The sequence below is a fragment of the Diabrotica undecimpunctata genome, chromosome 10 (assembly GCF_040954645.1).
Source record: "Diabrotica undecimpunctata isolate CICGRU chromosome 10, icDiaUnde3, whole genome shotgun sequence".
Lineage (NCBI taxonomy): Eukaryota > Metazoa > Arthropoda > Insecta > Coleoptera > Chrysomelidae > Diabrotica > Diabrotica undecimpunctata.
The window spans coordinates 35804830-35826053 of record NC_092812.1 but is presented as its reverse complement, the minus strand read 5'-3'; the positions used below and the strand labels follow the sequence as shown (position 1 = coordinate 35826053).

At 34.4% G+C, this 21224-nt stretch overlaps 1 protein-coding gene across 1 annotated transcript in view; it reads right to left on the bottom strand.

Annotated features, from left to right (window-relative positions):
• The window catches only part of dysf (neuronal PAS domain protein dysfusion), a 375458-nt gene that overhangs the window by 1306 nt on the left and 352928 nt on the right, over positions 1-21224 (bottom strand). Inside the window, exons 7-8 of the mRNA XM_072546055.1 lie at positions 14261-14445; positions 10302-10408 (exon numbers count right to left, since the gene is read on the bottom strand). Of these exons, the coding sequence (XP_072402156.1) occupies positions 10302-10408; positions 14261-14445 (292 nt within the window). The remainder of the gene's footprint in view (positions 1-10301; positions 10409-14260; positions 14446-21224) is intronic.

Sequence of the window (21224 nt, the reverse complement as noted above, 5' to 3'; positions counted from 1 at the left end):
CAAATATTATTCCATTTATCTGTCCATTTATTTGGTAGTAAGCAACCAACCATTGTTTTTATCTCTCTGCTTCGATCTATTATGAAATTTATAGAATTTGATTTCGCCTCTGGAATTTGGAACTCCACTTTCTTCGGTACGAATTATTTTTAAAATAAATTATATTAAAAGTAAAATAAACAAATAAAACCGTTTATATATATATCTAAATCTAAAACTGTACTTCGACAGACATTGAAAATGCAACGATTATACAGTGCTCGCCAAAAGTGACGTAATAGTGACAGATGACGTTACAGCGTCACTGTGACAGGTAATTTTAAATAGGACCTTATGGCAAGTGATACCTCCTTTGAAAGGTATTGAAAATACCTATTCAACCATATTAATTTTATTTAAGTTTAAGGTCATTTTAATGAATAAATTAATTAAAAACTAAAATTGTAGTTTCGCATTTAATTAATAAATATTAAAACCTCTGCCGATGGTTACCAAAAAGTTGACGTTTTTCAATTCTCTAATTGTTTTTACGTCACCGACAAATTTTTTGACAAGTAACCAGAGGCGAACGTTAGAATATTTATTAATTAAATGCGAAACTACAATTATTTTAATACATATTCAATCATACTACTTTTGTTTGGATTTAAGATGATTTTGATGTCAAACGATCTGGTCGACCAACAAGTGATGACAAAAAAATTGACATAATTTCAGAAATGGTAGTGAACCCTACTTCTTCTGTAGCCCAAGTTGCATCTATCTATGGAATCAGTCAAAAGACTACACCGAATGTTGGCTGAAGACAAATTTCATCCATACAAATTAAAAATTTTGCACCAACTTTCAGATAATGACCCCGACCGAAGACTAGAATTCTGTGAAAATATGTCCAATAAAATTAACCAACAGCCCGATTACATAAAAACAATTTGTTTTAGTGACGAAAGTACTTTTTCTCTCAGTAGAAATATTAACACACACTATGTGAGGTATTTGAGTGACACAAATACTCACGTCTTTCGTGAAACACATACTCAATTCCAAAAAAAAAAAATGTTTGGGCAGGTATTTTGGGAAACCCATAGTTGGGCCTGTTTTTCTCAATACTAACTTAACCAGTGAAGTGTATCTGGAGATGTTACAAAATGTAATTGAACCGTTAATACTAAAATTCTGGAGGATAATTCAGATGAATTTGGCAACTTGGAAATGCCGTTTCAACAAGATGGTGCGCCTGCACACCATTATTGTGCAGTAGGACGTTACCTAGATGAGGAATATCGTGGTAGATGGATTGGACGACGAGGTACGATAGAATGGCCAGCTCGATCACCGGACCTCACACCATTAGATTTTTTTTCTGTGGGTATACTTGAAATCTAAAGTTTACGCTACAGCACCTGACAATATTGACATTTTGAAACAACGAATTGTTGAAAAATGTAGGGAAATTTTCCCCGACACATTTGGATGAGTACGGCAAGAGTTTAGAAATAGGATGCATTACCAACAGGAAGTAAATGGAGCACATTTTGAGTACTTACTATAAGAACAGGTTGTTAAATATTTATTAATTAAATGAGAAGCTACAATTTTAGTATTTATTTAATTTATTCATCAAAATGAGCTTAAACTCAAACAAAATTATTATGACTGAGTAGATATTTTCAATACCTTTCAAAGGAGGTATCACTTGCCGTAAAGTCCCATTTAAAATTATCTGTCACAGTGGCGCTGGAACGTCATTTGTCACTATTACATCACCTGTTATGACTAGTTGAGAAGCCTACGTCTGTTTATTACCTCTCTCCAAATTTCACTATTATAACAATAACCGTTCAAAAGATACGAGGGGGGAACGGACTTTTGACTAGCACTGTAGAAAAAAATAAGAAATCTTTGCTAATAAAAATTGTGTTCTGACCAGTTGTAGGAATTTATAAAATTATTTTTATATCAATTAAGAAATTTGCTTTCAAGAAATCTCATATCAATTAAGAAGTCGATTACGACCAGTTTGGATTTAGAGGCGAAATAGGGATGAAAGAGAATTTGTTTTGTCTCTAAATACTATTTCAGAAGAGTCACAATCAACAACTTTGTCGATATTGAAATGAGATTTGATTCTGTAGATCATCATAAAAGCTAAATTCCGTATAGAAAGTTAATTTAAATAATAAAAATGTTAGACTAATAAAGAAATTTATATTAGAGGCAAAGTATCAAGATTAGAATCGAAGAACAAACATCTAGAAAGTTTAGTATACGTAAAAGTGTACGACTAACCTGGGTATTCTCCTCTACACTATCAAGAAAGAGTTGGAGAACGTCCCTACATACAGTATTGTGCAAATTAATGGAATCATTGTGACATTTTTCAATATTCACAGTTGGCAACACTGTTCACACATTTACAACTAACCAAGCAATGAAAACATAACCTTACTTTTCTCTGCCTTTTATTTGAGGGTGTTTTATGGCATTTCCCACTCAATTTGTGTTGTTTTGTACTAATTGAACTGTAGATGACTGAGAAAAGTCCTATTTACAGCTGAAACTCACTTTATAGTTCAGGGACAGCGGTCGAAATTCGTCAGCAAGTCTGACAATGAAAACCTTACACCATCTCATATTGATTAAACTGTAAAACATGTAAAATGTCAGCCCAAGAAGGAGCAAATGTTTAACAGAACTCTACTTCCTGTCACAAGTCAAAGCAAGTGATGGATTTTTTTAAAAATAGGAAGATTGGTGTTTTAAATTGGCCCGGTAATTCGTTAGACCTCAACCCCATTGAAAATTTATGGGCCGTTTGCAAAGCTAGATTGAGTAAAATCGACTGTACTACAAAAATAAAAATTATAGAAACGGTCATTCAGGTTTGATTTCGAGATGAAAGGATATCTGGGAACTGTCAGAAGCTTATATAATCTATGCCAAAACGGGTAAAAGTAGTAATTGTAGCCATAGGGGGACATATTTCCTACTAAATGATGTAAGTTTAACTTTATAGTTTCCTCAAAATATAATTTTTTTCTATATAAATTGCTTTTTCATTAAAACAGTCTATGATTCCATTAATTTGCACAGTACTGCAAAAATAAAATGATTGGAGTAAAAATTTTTATTGAAAAATATGTAGATGATACCCTTCTACTAGCTTATACCGATATATGCTTAGAGAAAGTGTTGCCTGTCCGTTTCGGATATTTTCAACCATCGTCGTAACTCATACCTTGTCCATCGCTGCTCGAAACAATCCGGTAGTTGTCATAAAAAACCATGTGCGTAACTTTTTAAACGAAGAAATCCTTCTGCATCCAGGATCTCTTTTTCCCATGACTTTTCCTTGCAAGATCAACTGTAACAGTCCATGGCGTTCGTTATTTCGCATATGTCCCAAGTATACAGTCACATTTCAAATCCCTGAAGTTTCTTAACCGATGTCTCTGCCAGTGTCCATGCTTCTATAGAAAATACTACATTCAAGTACCTAACCATATTTTGCTATTGAGGTTAAAGTCTCTACTTTTGAATAATTTCTGCATCTCTGTGAAGGCTTTTCTGGCTTTTTCAATTCTACAGCTTATTCCATCGAAAGTTCCCCTTTATAATTGACGTTGCTTCCCAGATAAGTATATGATTTGATTCTTTTTATTTATTTCCGGTCTATTTCTAGTCTTCTGGTTGGTGTGCTATATTAGCTGATCCTCATATATTCAGTTTTCTTAATATTAAGATTCAGTAATTACTATTTAAATGGGAATAAGCCACAATTAAAGGGTAAAGTACGTTTATTGACCGATTTCAATAATAATAAAGGAGAACGATTTCCGAAGTGGAAATTGAAACGTCAATAAACGTACTTTAACCTTTATTTGGGGCTTATTCCCATTTAAATAGTAATTACTTTAACATGCCACAAGAAAATAGCTTCAGAACAATATTAAGATTCATTTCATAACCCTGACTCACTTCTGTAACTTTATTGATCAGTAGGTCGTTTTTGCTTCTCTTTATGTGTCTGAGCCATCTTAGTCTCTGCGCTTTACTTCTGCCTTCATTATGCCTTCTTTCATCGTTCAGGCTTCTTGACATTTCTTCTTTTCCTTCCCCGTTCTCTTCTGTGCTTGAAGTTTGTGCTTATAATCTAACTGGTTGTTATTGCTGCTAGGTGGTACAACTTTCTTCCGTTATCGTTTGTCTCGTCATGAATAGTTTTTTTCCTGTCATGTACTTCCTTATTTTCGTTTTCTTTACCTACTTTTGCATTGAAGTCACCAACCATTAGTAGTATGTCATTTCTGGGTATTCTTTGATATAATTCTTCCAGTTGTTTATGTGCATTTTCTGTGGGTGCATGTTAACTCCTGGTGATCTTTCAGTATATGTTCTTCTTCCAGGTTTTTTTTGAGGTATTTTAGTATTCAAAATTTTGCTTTGTGTCTACTTTCTCTTATATCCTAATCTTTCTACAGTATATATTGTATCCTCTATATTAAGCTTATTATAATTTATCTGACCCTTTTCTCTTGCTTCGTTTAAGTGTTGTTTAAGTATTCTTCTCTGGTCTTCTATCCCTGAAGTGGTCTTCACTTAAGTAACTGTTCGTTCTTTATATTTTTTGCGATTGCTTTATTATTTTCGTTCTTTTGGTACTGCTTTACGAAAGTTACGAATACGAATGCTGCGGTGTTATGTCTTTTCTACCCTGTTGTATGGAGTAGAGGCTTGGACACTAAAACAGTTGACCACAAAAAACATCGAAGCTTTCGAGATGTGGTGCTATAGGCGCATTCTCAGAATATCATGGATGGACCGCGTCACTAACACGCAAGTACTCCAAACTTTAGACAAAAGATGCGAAATTCTAAATGAGATAAAAACTAGAAAGATGGAATACTTGGGGCACATTGTGAGAGGTGAAAAGTACGAACTTTTAAGAAATATCATGCAGGGCAAAATTAAGGGTAAAAGAAGTGTGGGAAGATGAAAAATATCGTGGCTTCGTAATCTACGTGAATGGTTCGGGTGTAGTTCGATTGAACTTTTTAGGCGCGCTGCTAACAAAGTCGCAGTGGCCATGATGATTTCCAATCTCCGCTAGGAGTGGCACGAGAAGAAGAAGAAGGTACTGCTTTTGAGTTCCAGTAGTAGGTATAGGTCTCGTGATATTTTCTTTGGGATACCAACGCTTTTTACATCTATTATGTCAAAACTTGTATCTTAAGTGCAATATTTTTTATAATAGTTTTTATTTTTGTTCACTTTCTTTTTTTATTACACCATATACTATAATACTTTTCTCTCTTACTTCTCTTTCTCTAGCTCTTCTATTCTTCTATTTTCATTTTGTACTATTTTTTTTTCTCTCCTCCATACTATCTAACTTTTCACTTATCTGTTTCATCATTTTATCCATCTTTACCCAACCAAAGAAACCCCACTTCTCCTTCTAAATCTCTCAGATAGCGTCAAAATCTTTCTCACCTCAACGGTTTAGAAGACTTTTCTCTCACAATCTGGCGCCTTTGGGCTGGTTAGCTAATCACTAGCCTCCAATGAGAGAGACGGCATAGAGAGAAGAAGGTTATATAGGTGAGTAAAACCGGAATAGGATCACAATTCTTCGAGTTGGAATAAAAAAATAAAGAGCGTGAAGAACGACTTTAATGCACTTATAAACTTATACTTCTGCAATTGTGGCAAAAAGATTTTTTCTACAATCATTTTACACTAAGATCAGGTTTTTGGCCTCCAGTAATAATAAAACTAATCTCTTCTATTACTAATCACTACCAAGTTCCTTCGTTACTCTCAACTTTGCCGTTTTTTCCTGGCCAGTTAGATCTCCTGATTTTTCACCCATTACCATATATAGCCATAACAATTTACAGAGCAACTTCAGGAAGAACAAGATAAGAAAAAACATAATCAAGAAATAAATTATTACAAAAGACCTGAAAAAACGATAAAGAGAAGCAATATAGTGAAAACTGTGGAAATTCTTAGTTGTTGTAATGGCTTAATTATTAATTTGCGTCACCTGGGATATAAAGTGTAACTAGTTGGTGACTAAATTCCTTAAAAAACTCAAGGAAATTGTTTTGAGAGTTTATGTGATGGACCGTTATTTATTTCAAACATATAAAATAGGTTGTCCAATGTGCGTTGCAGTTTCAATGTCACGCAGTATATGTACGTAATATATCACTATAATCATTACCATTATCACAACTGTAATGTTTGTTTTATATTCACATAAGTATTTAAATATTGTAAGCGTTAAAGTTACAAATACGAACCTGTCATGAAATTAATTATATACCAATAAATTTATCAGTCATGCCAATAATACGGTTTGATACGCCAATTTTCTATAGATCTAAACAAGATATTTATTAAACAGGCTATTTAAATAGAGGCGGTATATGCCACAATGTTAACATACAGTTCATTTTAAAATATTAAGTTGTGCGGTTGTGTCGAAACCAAATAATTCTTTTTATTAGCCTTCATTCATACAGATACGTGCTTGCTTTTACTTATCATTTTACAATAATTATTTTAACCATCCTTTATTTTGCTCCCTTTTTTCTGCTGTATATCTTGAAGATATTCTGCTTCTAAATTTTTCTTTCGTTTTTCTCTTCAGTGATCAACTAGTTTCGTGATCATCATCTTTATCATTACACAGCCTGGATCGTTCACTGCTGAACAGAAGCCTTCATCAGTTTTGTATTAATACTGCGCCATGTAAATCCAGTTTGTTGTAGTTTTCTTTGTATCATTTGTCCACTCTTTTGGAGGTCTATTTTTACCTCTATATGTCTAAAATCTAGGAGCTATATGTTATTCTTTCCATAGTATCTGCAATCCCTATTCCTCTTCTTCTTCTTCCTATTTATAAGCAATTCTTCTTGTTCATTTTCGGATTAATACCTCTATGGAAGATCCATCTCCATAGAGATGGATCATCCAAGACACCATCTTTTGCGCGGTCGTCCGATACTTCTGCCGATTGGTGACTCATCTCTTGCTATTTTGACGGCACGGGTCTCCTCCATTCTGCTTATGTGGTAATTCCATTCTTTTTTTCTATTTTGTGTCCATTCACTTATACACTGTACATTACATTTTCTTCTAATGTCTTCACTTCTCTTTCGATCTCTCAGCGTATTTCCTGTAATTCTTCTCAGTACTCTCATCTCTGCCGTTTCCAGTAGCCTTTGCGTTGTGGCTGTGTCGGATCTTGTTTTTGAGGCATATGTCATTATTGGTCTTACACTGGCTTTATAAATTCTTGACTTCATCTCTGTGTTAATGTGTCTGTTTCGCCATATAGTGTTATTAAGACATCCCGCCATTTGCTTTTTGTACTTGATCTCTCACTTCTTTGTCCAGGTCTCTATAGCTAGACAGTGTAATTCCCAGGTATTTTATTTCCATTACTTGTTCAATACCCACTGACCCAACTATTATGGACGACCGTTCAAGATTTAAGCAAGTTGTGCACTCAGCCAAAACCCACCCCGGGTTGTAGTGCTATGAGAAGAACTTGTTCAATACTGATGCCATCAATTTCTATTTTACATCTGGTTGTTTCTGTATCTCTGTATCTGTAGAGTAGGGAGGGCGAGTTAAGTTTCACAGCACTTAGGCCACAATTGACCCATTGTGCATCCTCCCAGGGAGCTGTCACCCTTAGCTCATTGTCCATCCTGCCAATTCTAGGAAGGTGGACAAGTCACCAGGAGACATATCTCTTATGTGGGCAGGTGTGGGCCAGGACTCGCCAAACGCGTACACGGGCATTCACTTAGGACATGCTCTACAGTTTCGTCTTCTCGTTCACACTTCCTACATAGAGGTGTGTCTGCTAGCCCCAGTGTGTGGAGGTGTTTGCTTAGTTGACAATGACCAGTTAAAAAACCAACTGCCAAACGTAGGTTTTTCCTGGTCATTCCCAAGTACTTCTTAGATGTTGACTCTTCAAGGTTACTTAGTGTTACCCTGGCAAGTTTACATCCTTTCCCTTCTTCCCATCTTTTTACGGTTTGCGCATGGGAGTGACATTTGACAATTTCCGCGATTGTTGTAGTTGACCAACCAAAAAGATCCCCAGGTCCTAAGAGTCTTAGGCCTGCCGCCTTCCTAGCTAATTGGTCAGCAATGCGGTTGCCTTTATTCCTATTGTGTCCTTTAACCCACCTCAGGATGATGGTATTACCATCCGAAGCTTGGGTTAGTGACTTGTGACACTCCATTACTAAACCTGATGTGACACGTGGTCTATTCAAGGTTAGTAGCGCTTGTCTGCTATCTGTGCAGATGATTATAGTTTTACCTGCTATACCTTTTTGGGTTATCTCTTTTGCGGCTATGGAGATACCAGTCAGTTTTGTCTGAACTACGCTGGCATTTTTGCCCATACCCCACTTTATTCTTAGGTTCAGTGATCTGGAGTATATCCCGCATCCTGAGCGTTCTTTCATTTTGGAGCCATCGGTGTATATGCAATAGGCATTTGCCACGTTTGTCTCCATACACTGTCCTGTTTCAGGTGGTCACCTGGTTCAGGTTCACCTGGTTGGTTCTTTGCTGACTACTATTGTTTTAGTTTTCTGATATGAGATTGTTATGTTAAATTCTTTTCCTCCTATGTTAAATCTGTGGACCAGTCTTTGCAGACTATCTTCATCTTGGTTTATCAAGATTACGTCGTCTGCGTAACACAGTATTTTAATTTCTTTGTTTCCCATTCTGTATCCTCTTCCTTTGTTAACGCTTTTGATGATTTCATCCATGATTAAATTAAAGAGTATGGGGCTCAATGAATCCCCTTGTCTTATTCAGCTGCCTATTTCTATAGATTCTGTAAGTTGTCCATTTATTCTGACTTCCATTTTGTTGTTTTGGTAGATGTTTTCGATAGTTTTTATAATATTTGGGGGAACTTCTCTATTATACAGAAGATGGCTTACATCTTTGAGTCTTACTCTGTCAAACACTTTCTTTAGGTCAATCAGACACAGAAATGCTGGTCTATTATACCCTAGTGATTTCTCAGTAATTTGCTTTACAAAGAATATTGCATCTGTACACGATCTTCCACTACGAAAACCCTGTTGTTCATCTGCTAAACTTATCCTCCGATTTATTAGCACTTGTAAAATTTTAGTTGTAAGTTTTAGCGTAGTATTTAACAATCCCTATTCTGACATATAATAAAGTTCCTTGGGTCTTTTTGGGTCTTTTTTCTATTATCATTGATGTTGATTTGCACGTTATGCCACCACTCAAGATTCTCAAACATATATTCCAGCAGCATTGTAAACAGTTTTGGCGAGATATTATCACATTGATGTAATAGTATGAAGTTTGTCACCCACCTGCTGCGCTTTTATTATTATTTTTAATTAATGTTGTATATCTATGACCTACTCTAAATTAGTTAGTGCAACAATTATTTTGTCTTGATTCACCGAATCAAAGCTTTCTCGTTGTCCACAAAAATATTAAGAATAGTAGTTTGTTGTATGACAGTGTTTTTATGTATTTTCACAACTAGTACGTGGTCGTTTGTACGATAAATCGATAAGTTTTTCCTCCTTTTCCCTGTATAAGCTTCTTATTTTTCGTGAGCTCTTCATTGTGCTACCTCTTCGCTCCTTGACATGAACATGAACTTCATTTCTTTTGCAGAACATTGCATTTGGTCGGAAGCCATTCCTTTCGGTCTTTACCTGGTTATAGAAGACTTTTATTTGGTTTTCTCCTCTTAATACTTCCAAAGCTTCAATAGTTTTCTTATCAAAACCTCTTTTTTTCTTTCTGCACATCTACAGCACTTTCTATATTCCCCACTCTTCTTTGCTGCATGAATATATATACAACGTTATTTTTTCTAACAATATCCTCACCAGAACCAACTGTTGCATGGTGTAGCTTTTTCTGGTTATATGATGTTTGTTGATGAGTTTTAAATATTGTTTTACATATGTCTCAGTTTTCGCTAGATGTTGGACTGTGATTGATTTTATTGCTTTTGTTTTCAATCTAGTTGTAACATATTTTCAATAATTAGGGATCTTTCAAATGTTTTTTTATTTAAACGTTGAAATTTCAATAGTGATAGCTTAACTTTTTCTATTTTGAACGTAACAATAAATAGGTACGTCCGTAACATGTATAATTGAATAAAAACAAGCAAATACCAACGCTCTACTTTTACATAATATAAAGTGCATACCTCACAAGAATAGTGGGGGCATTTACACGATTTTTGTAATACTTACTGAGACGATGTTTAGTTTGGGCCTCACGCGTGCATTCCCAGTGCAGCAGCCGGTACCAGGACACCCCCTGCAGATCGGAGCGCGGAAAGCCCAGGTAGAATTCGCCGCTGAAACACAAGTGTAACAGTTGTCGTGATTTATGGCATTGGATGTCACCGGCTCTCCCGCGACCCCGTGACCTGCACCGCCCCGCCATCACGAGCAGACGTTGATTTATAGCACGAGCGAACAAAGCCCCATAGCACACCGGAGTCTACCTCTACTTCTGCCTCATAGCGCACCCACCAGTGCCGTAGAGTGCGAATTCAGTTCACACTATAGAGAAAGAACCGTTTACTGCACAAATCCATTATACAAACACTTGAAAATATGATGGAATAGTGTAAAGTATTTTGCAATGATCTCTTTATAATATAAATTTAAGTAAACATTTTAAAATACATAATAGTTGTAAATTTCAACTTGTATTAATAAGAAACAATATCTAAAACTAAATTGTTCAATAAGTTTGTGATTCGATAAGAAAAACACGGTTGTATCCTTTGAAATACATTGTAGTATTTAAAATAGTTTTCCTCAACTTCAATACACGTGTTCCAGTAATCTTCTAACTTACGCATTTCATTCCTGAAAGAATGCTTCCGACCTTCAGGCCTTGAAGGTCGATAATGGAAAAGTATTGAAAGTTTATGTAGTAAAGACCAACACCAGATTTTTATAGACTTTAAACAGGCTTATGATTCAATTAATCGTCTGAAACTATGGAACGCAATGGTTGATATGAGTGTACCTAAGAAACTGGCTGCCGTAGATGAATGTGTGTAAATAACTCCTTACAAGTTACACTCTGCACAAGTTAGACTAGGAGCAAAAACGTCTAATGCTTTTACGTAAACTCTGGACCAAGGCAGTATATAGGCGTATATACAAGGGCATTCACCAGTCTCATCTTGATATTTTGAGAGATAGATCTGTCTTTCCAAACTTTAGTTAGGCGATTCATCGCATTTTTTGCCATACCAATACGTCTCGAGATAGACAAAACTGTCCACTATCTGGTATTCCTGTAACATGTTAGTCAGTTGAATAGTGTGGACTCTGTCGACCACCATTATTTTTGTCTTAGCTTTATTGATCTTCAGACAAACTTTATTACTTTCGTACTCAAACTTTTCGCAGGAAATTAAATCTTAAATTGGAAATTTTCCTACCAGCCACTGTTACTCCACCGGCCTATCCATCTGAAGCCATCCTCATGACATACCATTATGACATACCAATTATTCACCATAAATGTTGAATAATTCAGGTGACAACACGCATCCTTGTCTAACACCTCTCTCGGTCTTGAATTGATTTGAGTACTTTCTGATCTAGTCGTACTGTTGCTATATGGGACTGGTACAGATTTTTCATAAGTGTCACCAGGTGCATTGGTGTGCCCATTTCTATTAAGATCAACCACAGATCGTCCTCAAAACTTGTATGACCACATTTAAATTCAGAAAACATTCTTCTACTGTTCTAATATTTTAAGATGAAGAGACTGTGTATACTTTTAATTAATCGTTCTTGAATTTGTTTTGAATTGCTTTAAATATAGCAATGAATTTAATATCTGCTAATTAAAGGTCCACTTTCACACCTGTATACTAAACAGTAGCACATCTCTTGTCGAACTAAAAAACTTATTGAACAATCTTATAGTCTGTTACAAATTGAATGTATTGTCCGTTTACCTGGTTGATTATAATATTTTCGTCCCTTTTAATGACAGATCTGTCATACTTAAAAAGTTTTTCTTAACAAATAAGCATAACAAACATTTGTGCAGTGAACGGTTCATGTAAGTAAAAAATATATAACAACACTAACTTTGTTTACAAAAAGTCAGTGCCAACAACAGATCACACTAAGAATTTTTTCTGGTGAAAAAGAAAACAAAGAAAGAGATACATTTTGAAATACAAATTTTCGCTAGATTCTAAATGGATACTTTTCTTTAAAAAATGTTAGTATTATACAAGAGTCATTGTACTATTTATTAGCAATAAAGGCATCTACTTTTATGCATACACCAGAGTATTTTCTAGACTGATCTGGATTGATTTAAAATATATAGAACATTAGATCTAAGAATCACATTTCTTAACTCTTTCTCCACATTTCCTCCATATCGCAGTTCTAATTCATTAACTGTAAATAAATAATTCTAGAAAAATTACAAAGAATTTATAGTTCAAATACAAAAATATTGAATAAAACTTCCACTTGAGGTTACAGCTAAGTCTAGAGAGTATCTGGATTTTTCTTTCCGCTGTTTTATCACTTTGAAATGTATTTATGGATCTTTTTGACTTCAAAACTTGTCAAAATTGTTTTTGACTGACATATAACCTTCTTGTAAGTTTAAAAATGGACTGAGCTGTCATGATTGTCCCATAGCTCTAGAAAATGATTAACTAGGCAATAAACAGGTTGCAAAAAACATCAAATTGAACAGTTATATTGAAAAGTGGTTCGAAAAGTACCGGAATTAAACATGTCACAAGTAGTAGTTCTTGTGACGAGGTCTATGATTTTCTACAGGAAATCACCGAGGAAAAATTCAATGTAGAATCACTGTGGAACGACTCTACAGGAGAAATGTACCAAAGGAGGCTAGCAAAGAAAATACAGCTGAAACAAATAGACGACATCGAAGATATAAACGCAAGCTGGGAGAAAATTAAAAACAACATTGAAGAAGTAGCAACAAAAGCTATAGGAAAACGTAAAGTCATACTAAACAAAAGAAACGACAAGAATACACCATGGTTCAGAAAATAAATAAAAGAGAAATGTTAAGAGAAACAAGAGGCCTACATGAAGTAGAAAACCTCAAATACTCCAGAATCTCGAGACACCAATAGAGGAATACAAAATAAAACAAAGTAGTTGGTAAGAAAAATAAAAAATTAACACTGGGAACAGTTTACAAAAAGGATGGAAAGCGACTTCTACGGTACACGAAAACAAATATGGAGATTCATAAGAAACCAATTGAAACAAATGGCAGAATTAAAGGAATAGAATAGAAGAATACAAAGAAGTATTGGCAGACCAATAAAAAGATGGTGTGATAGTTTAAACAATTTAGGAGGCTAATATTGAACAAGAAACAGGTTTTAAAGCCTAAATACAAGAAGGAAGAAGAAGAAAAAGGACAAGTAGTAGTATAAAATTGACAAACTCTATAAGACTATGGAGAATTCGAGGGCATTTAGAAACAAACGACAGAAATATACAAGTTGATTTTAAAATGTGGTAAATTTAAGTAGTAAAGTAGTTTACAGAACAATGTCATTTTCTATTAATTGTTAATCAATTCTCATGCATTTATGCATATTCAACAAAGAAAAATAGAAAGATCTTAACTACTGCCAAACAAACTCGAAGGTTTCATAAAAAAAAGAAATACTGATCAAACTTCTGTTCTTATCTATTTCAGACTGATTTTCAACCATCTGATTGCTATAATACTCTGGTTTCGCCGTTTCTAGTCGAATTCCTACACCATTTCCACTCAACGCTAATAAATTATTTAGACGGTCCAGCCTTTGTATGCTTTGGGATGGTGATGTACAAGAACTCCATTTAATAATAGCAATATTACAGTTAAATCTAAATAAATGGGTACAAGGACTCAAGAAAGTATAAGATTTTAAAAGTTGAGAAGTTAATAATTGTGGAACCAATAAAATTTGTAAAGTGAAATTTTACTCATAATAATATTATTATCATAATATACTTCTAATATTTTAATTTCCATATGCGTTCTAAATACATTATATCTGCCCAGAAAAGTCGTTGAAATATTCCTACGGCACTGGTGGTTTAAAACAATAGATGAAAAAAGGACATACGGAACTCGGATGAGCCGATACGCTTACTCGTACATATATAGATAAATGACTTACTTGGTATCGATATGGATAAACCGCATGTCCATAGAATGAATGGATGTAAATACGTTGGTGGCACCCTGAACGACACACTCCCTGGTTTCAGGCATGGCGACTGGGGTACACGTTGCTAAAAATACTGGTTCATTGCGACTACATAGTGGTAAAAAGGAGAGGTATCTTCCTTGAACTAAAACTACCTGAAAAAAAAATAAAAAACATTAATACTGATTATGGAGAACACTATTCAGAATAATGTTGATTTATACAACTATATATCTAATCATAATCGTGGAAAGGATTGCTAAGGGTAGTAATAATTGAATACAAACATTTTTTCATATTTACGCACTAAAGTGTGAAAGAACAAATTATAATCTAATTAAAATATAACAGTGTTTCCTATATTTTGGCTTGCGTCTAAATAACAACTTCTCTCTTTATTTTACCCCTGCCTCCTCCAAAAAGCATCTTTTTTACACAACGTTTCTCTGACATTCGTTTGATGTGATCTAACCACCTGAGTCTCTGTGCTTTGACTTTTTGTACAAGTAGGGGTTTTCCATACATCTCCATTACCTCTTTATTTGTTCTTCTTCGCCAGTTTCCCTCCGCTGTCCTAATACCACCAAAAATCTTCCACAACACCTTCCTTTCCCAGATCCCGATTTTCATCTCATCTTTCTTATTCATAGTCTAGGTCTCACAGGCATACAATGCCACTGGCCGAATGACTGTTTCATATATTCGAATTTTTGCTGCCCTACATACATTTTTTTGCTTTTAGAATATTCTTTAATAGCCCATTGCTCTACTTCCTTTTAATAGTCTCTTTTCTATTTCTTTTTCTATATATATACATCGTCTTAGAACGTCTTTCGACGTTGTCCGATACCTAAACACCATCTCTTCCTATCTTCGCAGTCGTTTGTTGTTAAATTTCTTTCGCTCATGGACTTGTTTACGCCGTGTTGCCATTCTAATCGGGGTCTTCCTCTTTTCCGTCGACCTATCGGTTGCCATTCTATTACTTTTTTGGGGAGTCTTGATGCTGGCATATTTTGGCCCAACACCGAAAGGTACAAATGGGTCTACTGATTAAGTAAAGTAAAGTGATGCTGGCATCCGTTGAACATGCCCATACCACCTTAATTGTTTCTTCTCTATATCTTGAGTTATATTTCTTTCTATTCCCATACGTTGTTTTATTACATCATTTCTGATTCGGTCTCGTCTGGAAATACCTAAAGATCTTCTCATTGCATCCATCTCTACTGCTTCTATTCGCTTTTTGTTCTTTTCACTAATTCTCCATGTTTCAGCGCCATAAAGAAGAGTAGTTTTAATCATGGTCTCATATATATTAAATTTCCTTCCTTTCGTTATCTCTTTACTCCACAGTATACTACTGAGACATCCTAAGACTTTCTTTGCTTGAGTGATTCGTTTTTCTATTTCCCGTGTATCAGTTCCTGTATTGTCAAAGGCAACACCCAAGTAGTCATAGCTCTGACAGCAGGAAATATGTTGTCCGTTTTCGAGGTCTATGTTATCTGACTCGTTTCCAATACAAAGATATTTGGTTTTTGTTGTATTGATATTCATTCCCCAGTCGTTATATTCTTCTATCAGTTTTCTTAGCATGTACTGCATGTCTTCCCTGTCGGTCGCTAGCACTACCTGGTCATCAGCAAACTGGAGTGTATATATACATTCATTGGTAAGCTCTATACCCATCCTATGTACCTTTCTTTTCCATCTTTCCAATGCCGCTGCAACATATATCTTGAATAAGGTTGGTGAGATACAGCATCCCTGTCGCAAGCCTTTTGTAACCAGGAATTCCTCCGTTAGATATTTTCCTGTTTTTATCTGTGCCTTAGAGTCTCTATATAGTTCTTGTACAGCATTTATCAATGTGTAGTTGATGTTAGATCTTTTCAACGTTGTCCACAGTTTTGTTAAGGGGATGTTGTCATATGCTTTTTGCAGGTCTACAAAAGTAATATGAGTTTCTAGATTCTTAGCCGATCTTTTTTCTATTATTTGTTTAAGACAAAATACGTTATCGGTGCACGATCTTCCTGCACGGAACCCGCTTTGTTCTTCCTCTTCATTGTGCTTATATTCTTCCTCGATCATATTTCTCAAAATTCGTCCATACAGTCTGCTCAGGGTGCTGGTTACCGATATGCCTCTATAATTATTACAATTCCTTTTGTCCCCCTTTTTGTGTATTGAGGACATGTATGCCGTTCTCCATTGTTCTGGTACTGGGTGTCCATTTAGACACTGATTGATCACATAAGTTAATATTTCAAATAGTTTATGAGTTCCATTCTTAAGCATTTCAGCATAGATTCCCTCAGGTCCAGCGGATTTACCATTCTTTAGGGTCATTACAGCCTTCCTTACTGTTTCGATGTCTACCCTCGCTTCCTCTCCTTGTATATGTACTGACTGTGTTGGGGAGTTCGCTAGGTATTCTTGTCTTGTCTCTGTCAGCAAGCTTTCATAGTGATCTTTCCATTGTCTTGGTTTTATGGTGTGTATGTGTGCTTTGTCTTTTCCTGTATTTTTTACTGATTGTATAAAATTCCATACCTCTGTACATTGCTTCCCTCCGATGTATGTATTGATTTCTTGACATTTCTGATCCCATATTTTATTCTTTTCTTGTTTTATCATTTTTCGTAGTTGTCTATCGGCTTCTTTGTAAGCTTGATGGTCTTCAGTATTTTTTGTATTTAGCCATTTTAGATGCTGTTCTTTTTTTTGTTTTACCATATATTCGATTTCTTCGTTCCACCATATTTTGTTACTAATTTTGTTTTGCTGCGTCCCGAGTGTCTCCTTAGAGGCCTGGTGTAAACTAGCAATAATATTCTCGTAAATATCTGAAAATGTTTGTCTTTCTATTTCTCGTGGTTTTTCATCCAGTCGTCGTTGGTATAGCTGTTTAGTACTATCATTTATAAAACTATTGAAGTTGTACTTCGGAGTATCTACTGTCTGCAAGTCTTGCTTGTCTTCTAGGTTTTGGTCTCCGTGTATTATCTTAAGTGGGAACAAAATTTTCGCTCTTACTAAGTAGAGCGAAATTTCTTTTTCTTCTTCCCCTTTATTGGTTATTGTTACACCCAAATACTCGAACTGGCTGACATTTTCAATTTTGTAATCCTTTCCTCTCGTTATGTGTGACGAATTTATTGTGTTCTGGTATCTCACCACGCATTTTCATATAGTTTGTTTTCGCCTCATTTATATAAAACCCCATTTTCTTGCTTCATTTTCCAAGTTCTTAAACATGTGTTCAAGTTCTTTTTTTGTTCTTGTTAAGAGGACTGTTATCCAATATGAGAAGCACCGGATCTTCTTTCGAGGCCTTTATATGCTGACAAAAATGTTTTATCCAGTCAAAAAATAACTCTTCATTTATCCAACCGTTTTTTCAACATATGTATTGTTGAAAAAATAAGTCTTCGAAAATTACATCAATGTCTTGAAAAACAAACAATCGGCGACCTTGTCTAAACCAACACTACGAACGCAGTCATATTACAAACATGTGGCCGGCTAGCAAATACGAGACTGCGCGCTGTGTTGAATGTTAAAATACTTATGCCGAATTGCCAAGATACTGATGCGCAGAATTACCCCGTGCGCGGAATTCTCCCGGTCTCCCCTACTCTGTGTATTATTATTTATTATTTAATCACTGGCTAGTTATATTTGGTGATACTTAAAGTTCTAATTATTCAATGTTTGTGTACACGTCTTCGGTATTTGTATATTAAAATATTAAATGGCCAAATGTTTCTTCATTCGACAAGAACCCATTACAAGTTTAACTAAGATGTAGACTATCGAGAAAATATCCAGTGCCACAGAATATGAATATATACAAGAGTCATCTCATCTACGGTTTTTTACGCAAGAAAGATCTATATACCTAATAAAGATGTTAAAATAGAGGTATAAAAGGGGAGAAAGAATGTCTGGTGAAGACGAAACAATAACAAATTAACACCAAATGGACAACCAAAAATAGTGATACTTGTAAAAATCTAAAGATGAAGATGGCTCGGTCACACAGCTAGAACGAAAGAAAGTAGAATTTACAAAGAATTATTAAACGCTGAAGCTGATAAAAAAAGAAAAATAGAGTCTGTAAAACGAGATCTGAAATTGTTGATGGTACAATATTGAAAAGCCTAGCTCACGACACAGATGGGAAAATTATTGAAGCCTTAGGCCTCTAAGGTCTGTTGAGATAAACTAAATATATATCATACTAATACAACTCATATATATATATATATATATATATATATATATATATATATATATATATGTTATTGACTACTGTTTTTGATCATTTGAGATAAAAAGCTCTTGAACACGATGTTGTTAAACGTATTTTTTTGTTTGTATCTTGTTTATATTATAGTGTTCACCCTATAAGTTCGTACTCTGAGATTGTTTTCACTATCTGCGACAATATGGTCAAAGAGTGGCGCTGTTGGCATTCCAATGAGAGCGCGATTTCCATAACCTTGTCGTCAGTCCGGATTTCGCATTCCCTATTGCCTATGCCTATTCAATTCCCGGACTGTTGCTGTTGTTCATTCTCCTGCAAGTAGGCGTCATAACATACACTACTACTAGATACTACCACGATTGCGCCTCCACTTATTTTACATATCACGTGTGTAATGATATACTGGGTGGTTTCGAACAATTTAGATAAGAAATTGATGTATGGCTGGTTTCATTAAAGTACATGTTCCTAACAGCAATTCCCAATACTGAAATCCATACCTCATAATATATATATATATATATATATATATATATATATATATATATATATATATATATATATATCTTAATGGAGTTTCTTGAACCATACTATATTTAGTATAAAATTAGTATTTCTTGGGTTTAGGTTCAATAAGTAATATTAAATTTGGAAGTAGAGTTTATTGTCCATTAAAATCAACGTTTCGGCAGGAAATCTCGCAGGAATAGAGAGTCCAATATCTTTACATAGTATTCTATATAAACCCTCTGACAAAGTTATAAAAATAATTATTAAATTCATCAAATTTTTTCAAATCGATCTATAAAAAAATTTTTTTTTTTATACTTGTCAAAATAACAAAATAAATCTAGAAAATACTGGAAATATCCTAACATACAAAAATGTACGTCCTTAAAATCCTTAATCCTAACCGAAGGTAGCATTACCCATAAACCTAATGTGACAATATTTGGAAGCTACCCCCAAACGAGAAAAGTCTAATCTAACCTTAAATGAAGAAGATAAACAAATGGAAAAGCTGATCTTTCAGTATCACCAGTTGTCAATTAGCAGTAAACAGTAACCTTAAATGAAGAAAATAAACAAATGGAAAAGCTGATCTTTCAGTATCACCCAGTTGTCAATTAGCAGTAAACAGTAACCTTAAATGAAGAAGATAAACAAATGGAAAAGCTGATCTTTCAGTATCACCCAGTTGTCAATTAGCAGTAAAGTAAACAGAAGTATAAATTTATCCCTGGTTGTGCATTGCCTAGAGCAAGACGAGCATAACCTTACATGTACTGGGTAAATGATTATATAATCGAAACCCAAAAACAAACGAAGAAGAAGAAGTGAAAACGAATTCTGGATTAAAGTAGTTGACTGGTTTGCCCGATATAGACACCTTCACAGGTAATACATGGTATCTCGTAAATAACATGTGATTTTTTGAGTTTTGGAGTTTGTGATTTTAGTTTAGTGAAATATTTATTTAAAAGGTTGTTGCCTTTGTGAGTCACTGTTACGTTATGTTTGGCTAAAAGATTTGTTAGTTGTTCGGATAAACCTTTTATATATAGAAGAGTGGTATACGTAGTCTTGACACTGTTGGGTTTATTGTTATTTGTATTGTTGTAAAATTTATTAGGTCTTGATTTGAAAATATTTTCGATTAGATGTTTGGGATATGCATTATTTATAAATATTTATATGTATGATTATTATTATTTATTTATAATATAATTTAATATATTTTTATTATATAAATAGGTATGGTTCATGCTGTGTATCAGTGATAAAAGAAAATTATGAAGAAAATATTAAATTCGGAAACACACCCTCACGCTTTTGTTCTATTGTATTGTTTTTATAACCTCCTCAGACTTGTGTGTTCTAAATTATTTTTTATTGCCCTACACATTTTTTTCTTCGTTTTTTTTTTCAGTTTTACGTACCATAAATCGTACAAAAAATGATAAATTAATGAAACCTTCTAGAAATGCCCTAGCAGAAACTCGAATATCAAATTCTAAAATCCATAACTTCGAAGTGATATTTCGCGGTTATACAACTGTCAAAATCAATTATGTCTGCCGTAAATAGTGTCGAATAAATCTAGTTGATCAATTAAATTTCAGAAACTCTCAATTAAATAATTACCGCAGATCCATAAACATGTTTCGAGAAATCGAGAAGTGTTGAAATACCAGACACAAAATTCATAGATACAAATTACATGATACACCAGCGAGAGATCTATAAAACATGTCGATATGGTTTTCAATAATTGAACTATTGCTCAATAGATTTCCACACCAATGTCTCGACATATAACATGGTTTATAGTTCTTGAAATATACGCTAATAGCAGCTTTGGTACTCGTTTATTATTTCTATCACAACAATTTTCTGATCATTGTCTAGATACTTTATCAGAAACTAACGGGTATATTAGTTATGATAATATGAAATAAATTTATTTCATATTGTCTCGTATATTCCACTTTCTGTATTAAATTTGAATTCGGTTATTTTCCCGTCCTAGATCCGGTAAATGCTCTTATTTGTCGGACTCATTTTCATTTGTTTATCATCAAGTGAAACAACACAGTCCGCGACTGAACATATTTTATAAGAATTAATAGTTTTTATAAAACACAATTTAAGTGGTAA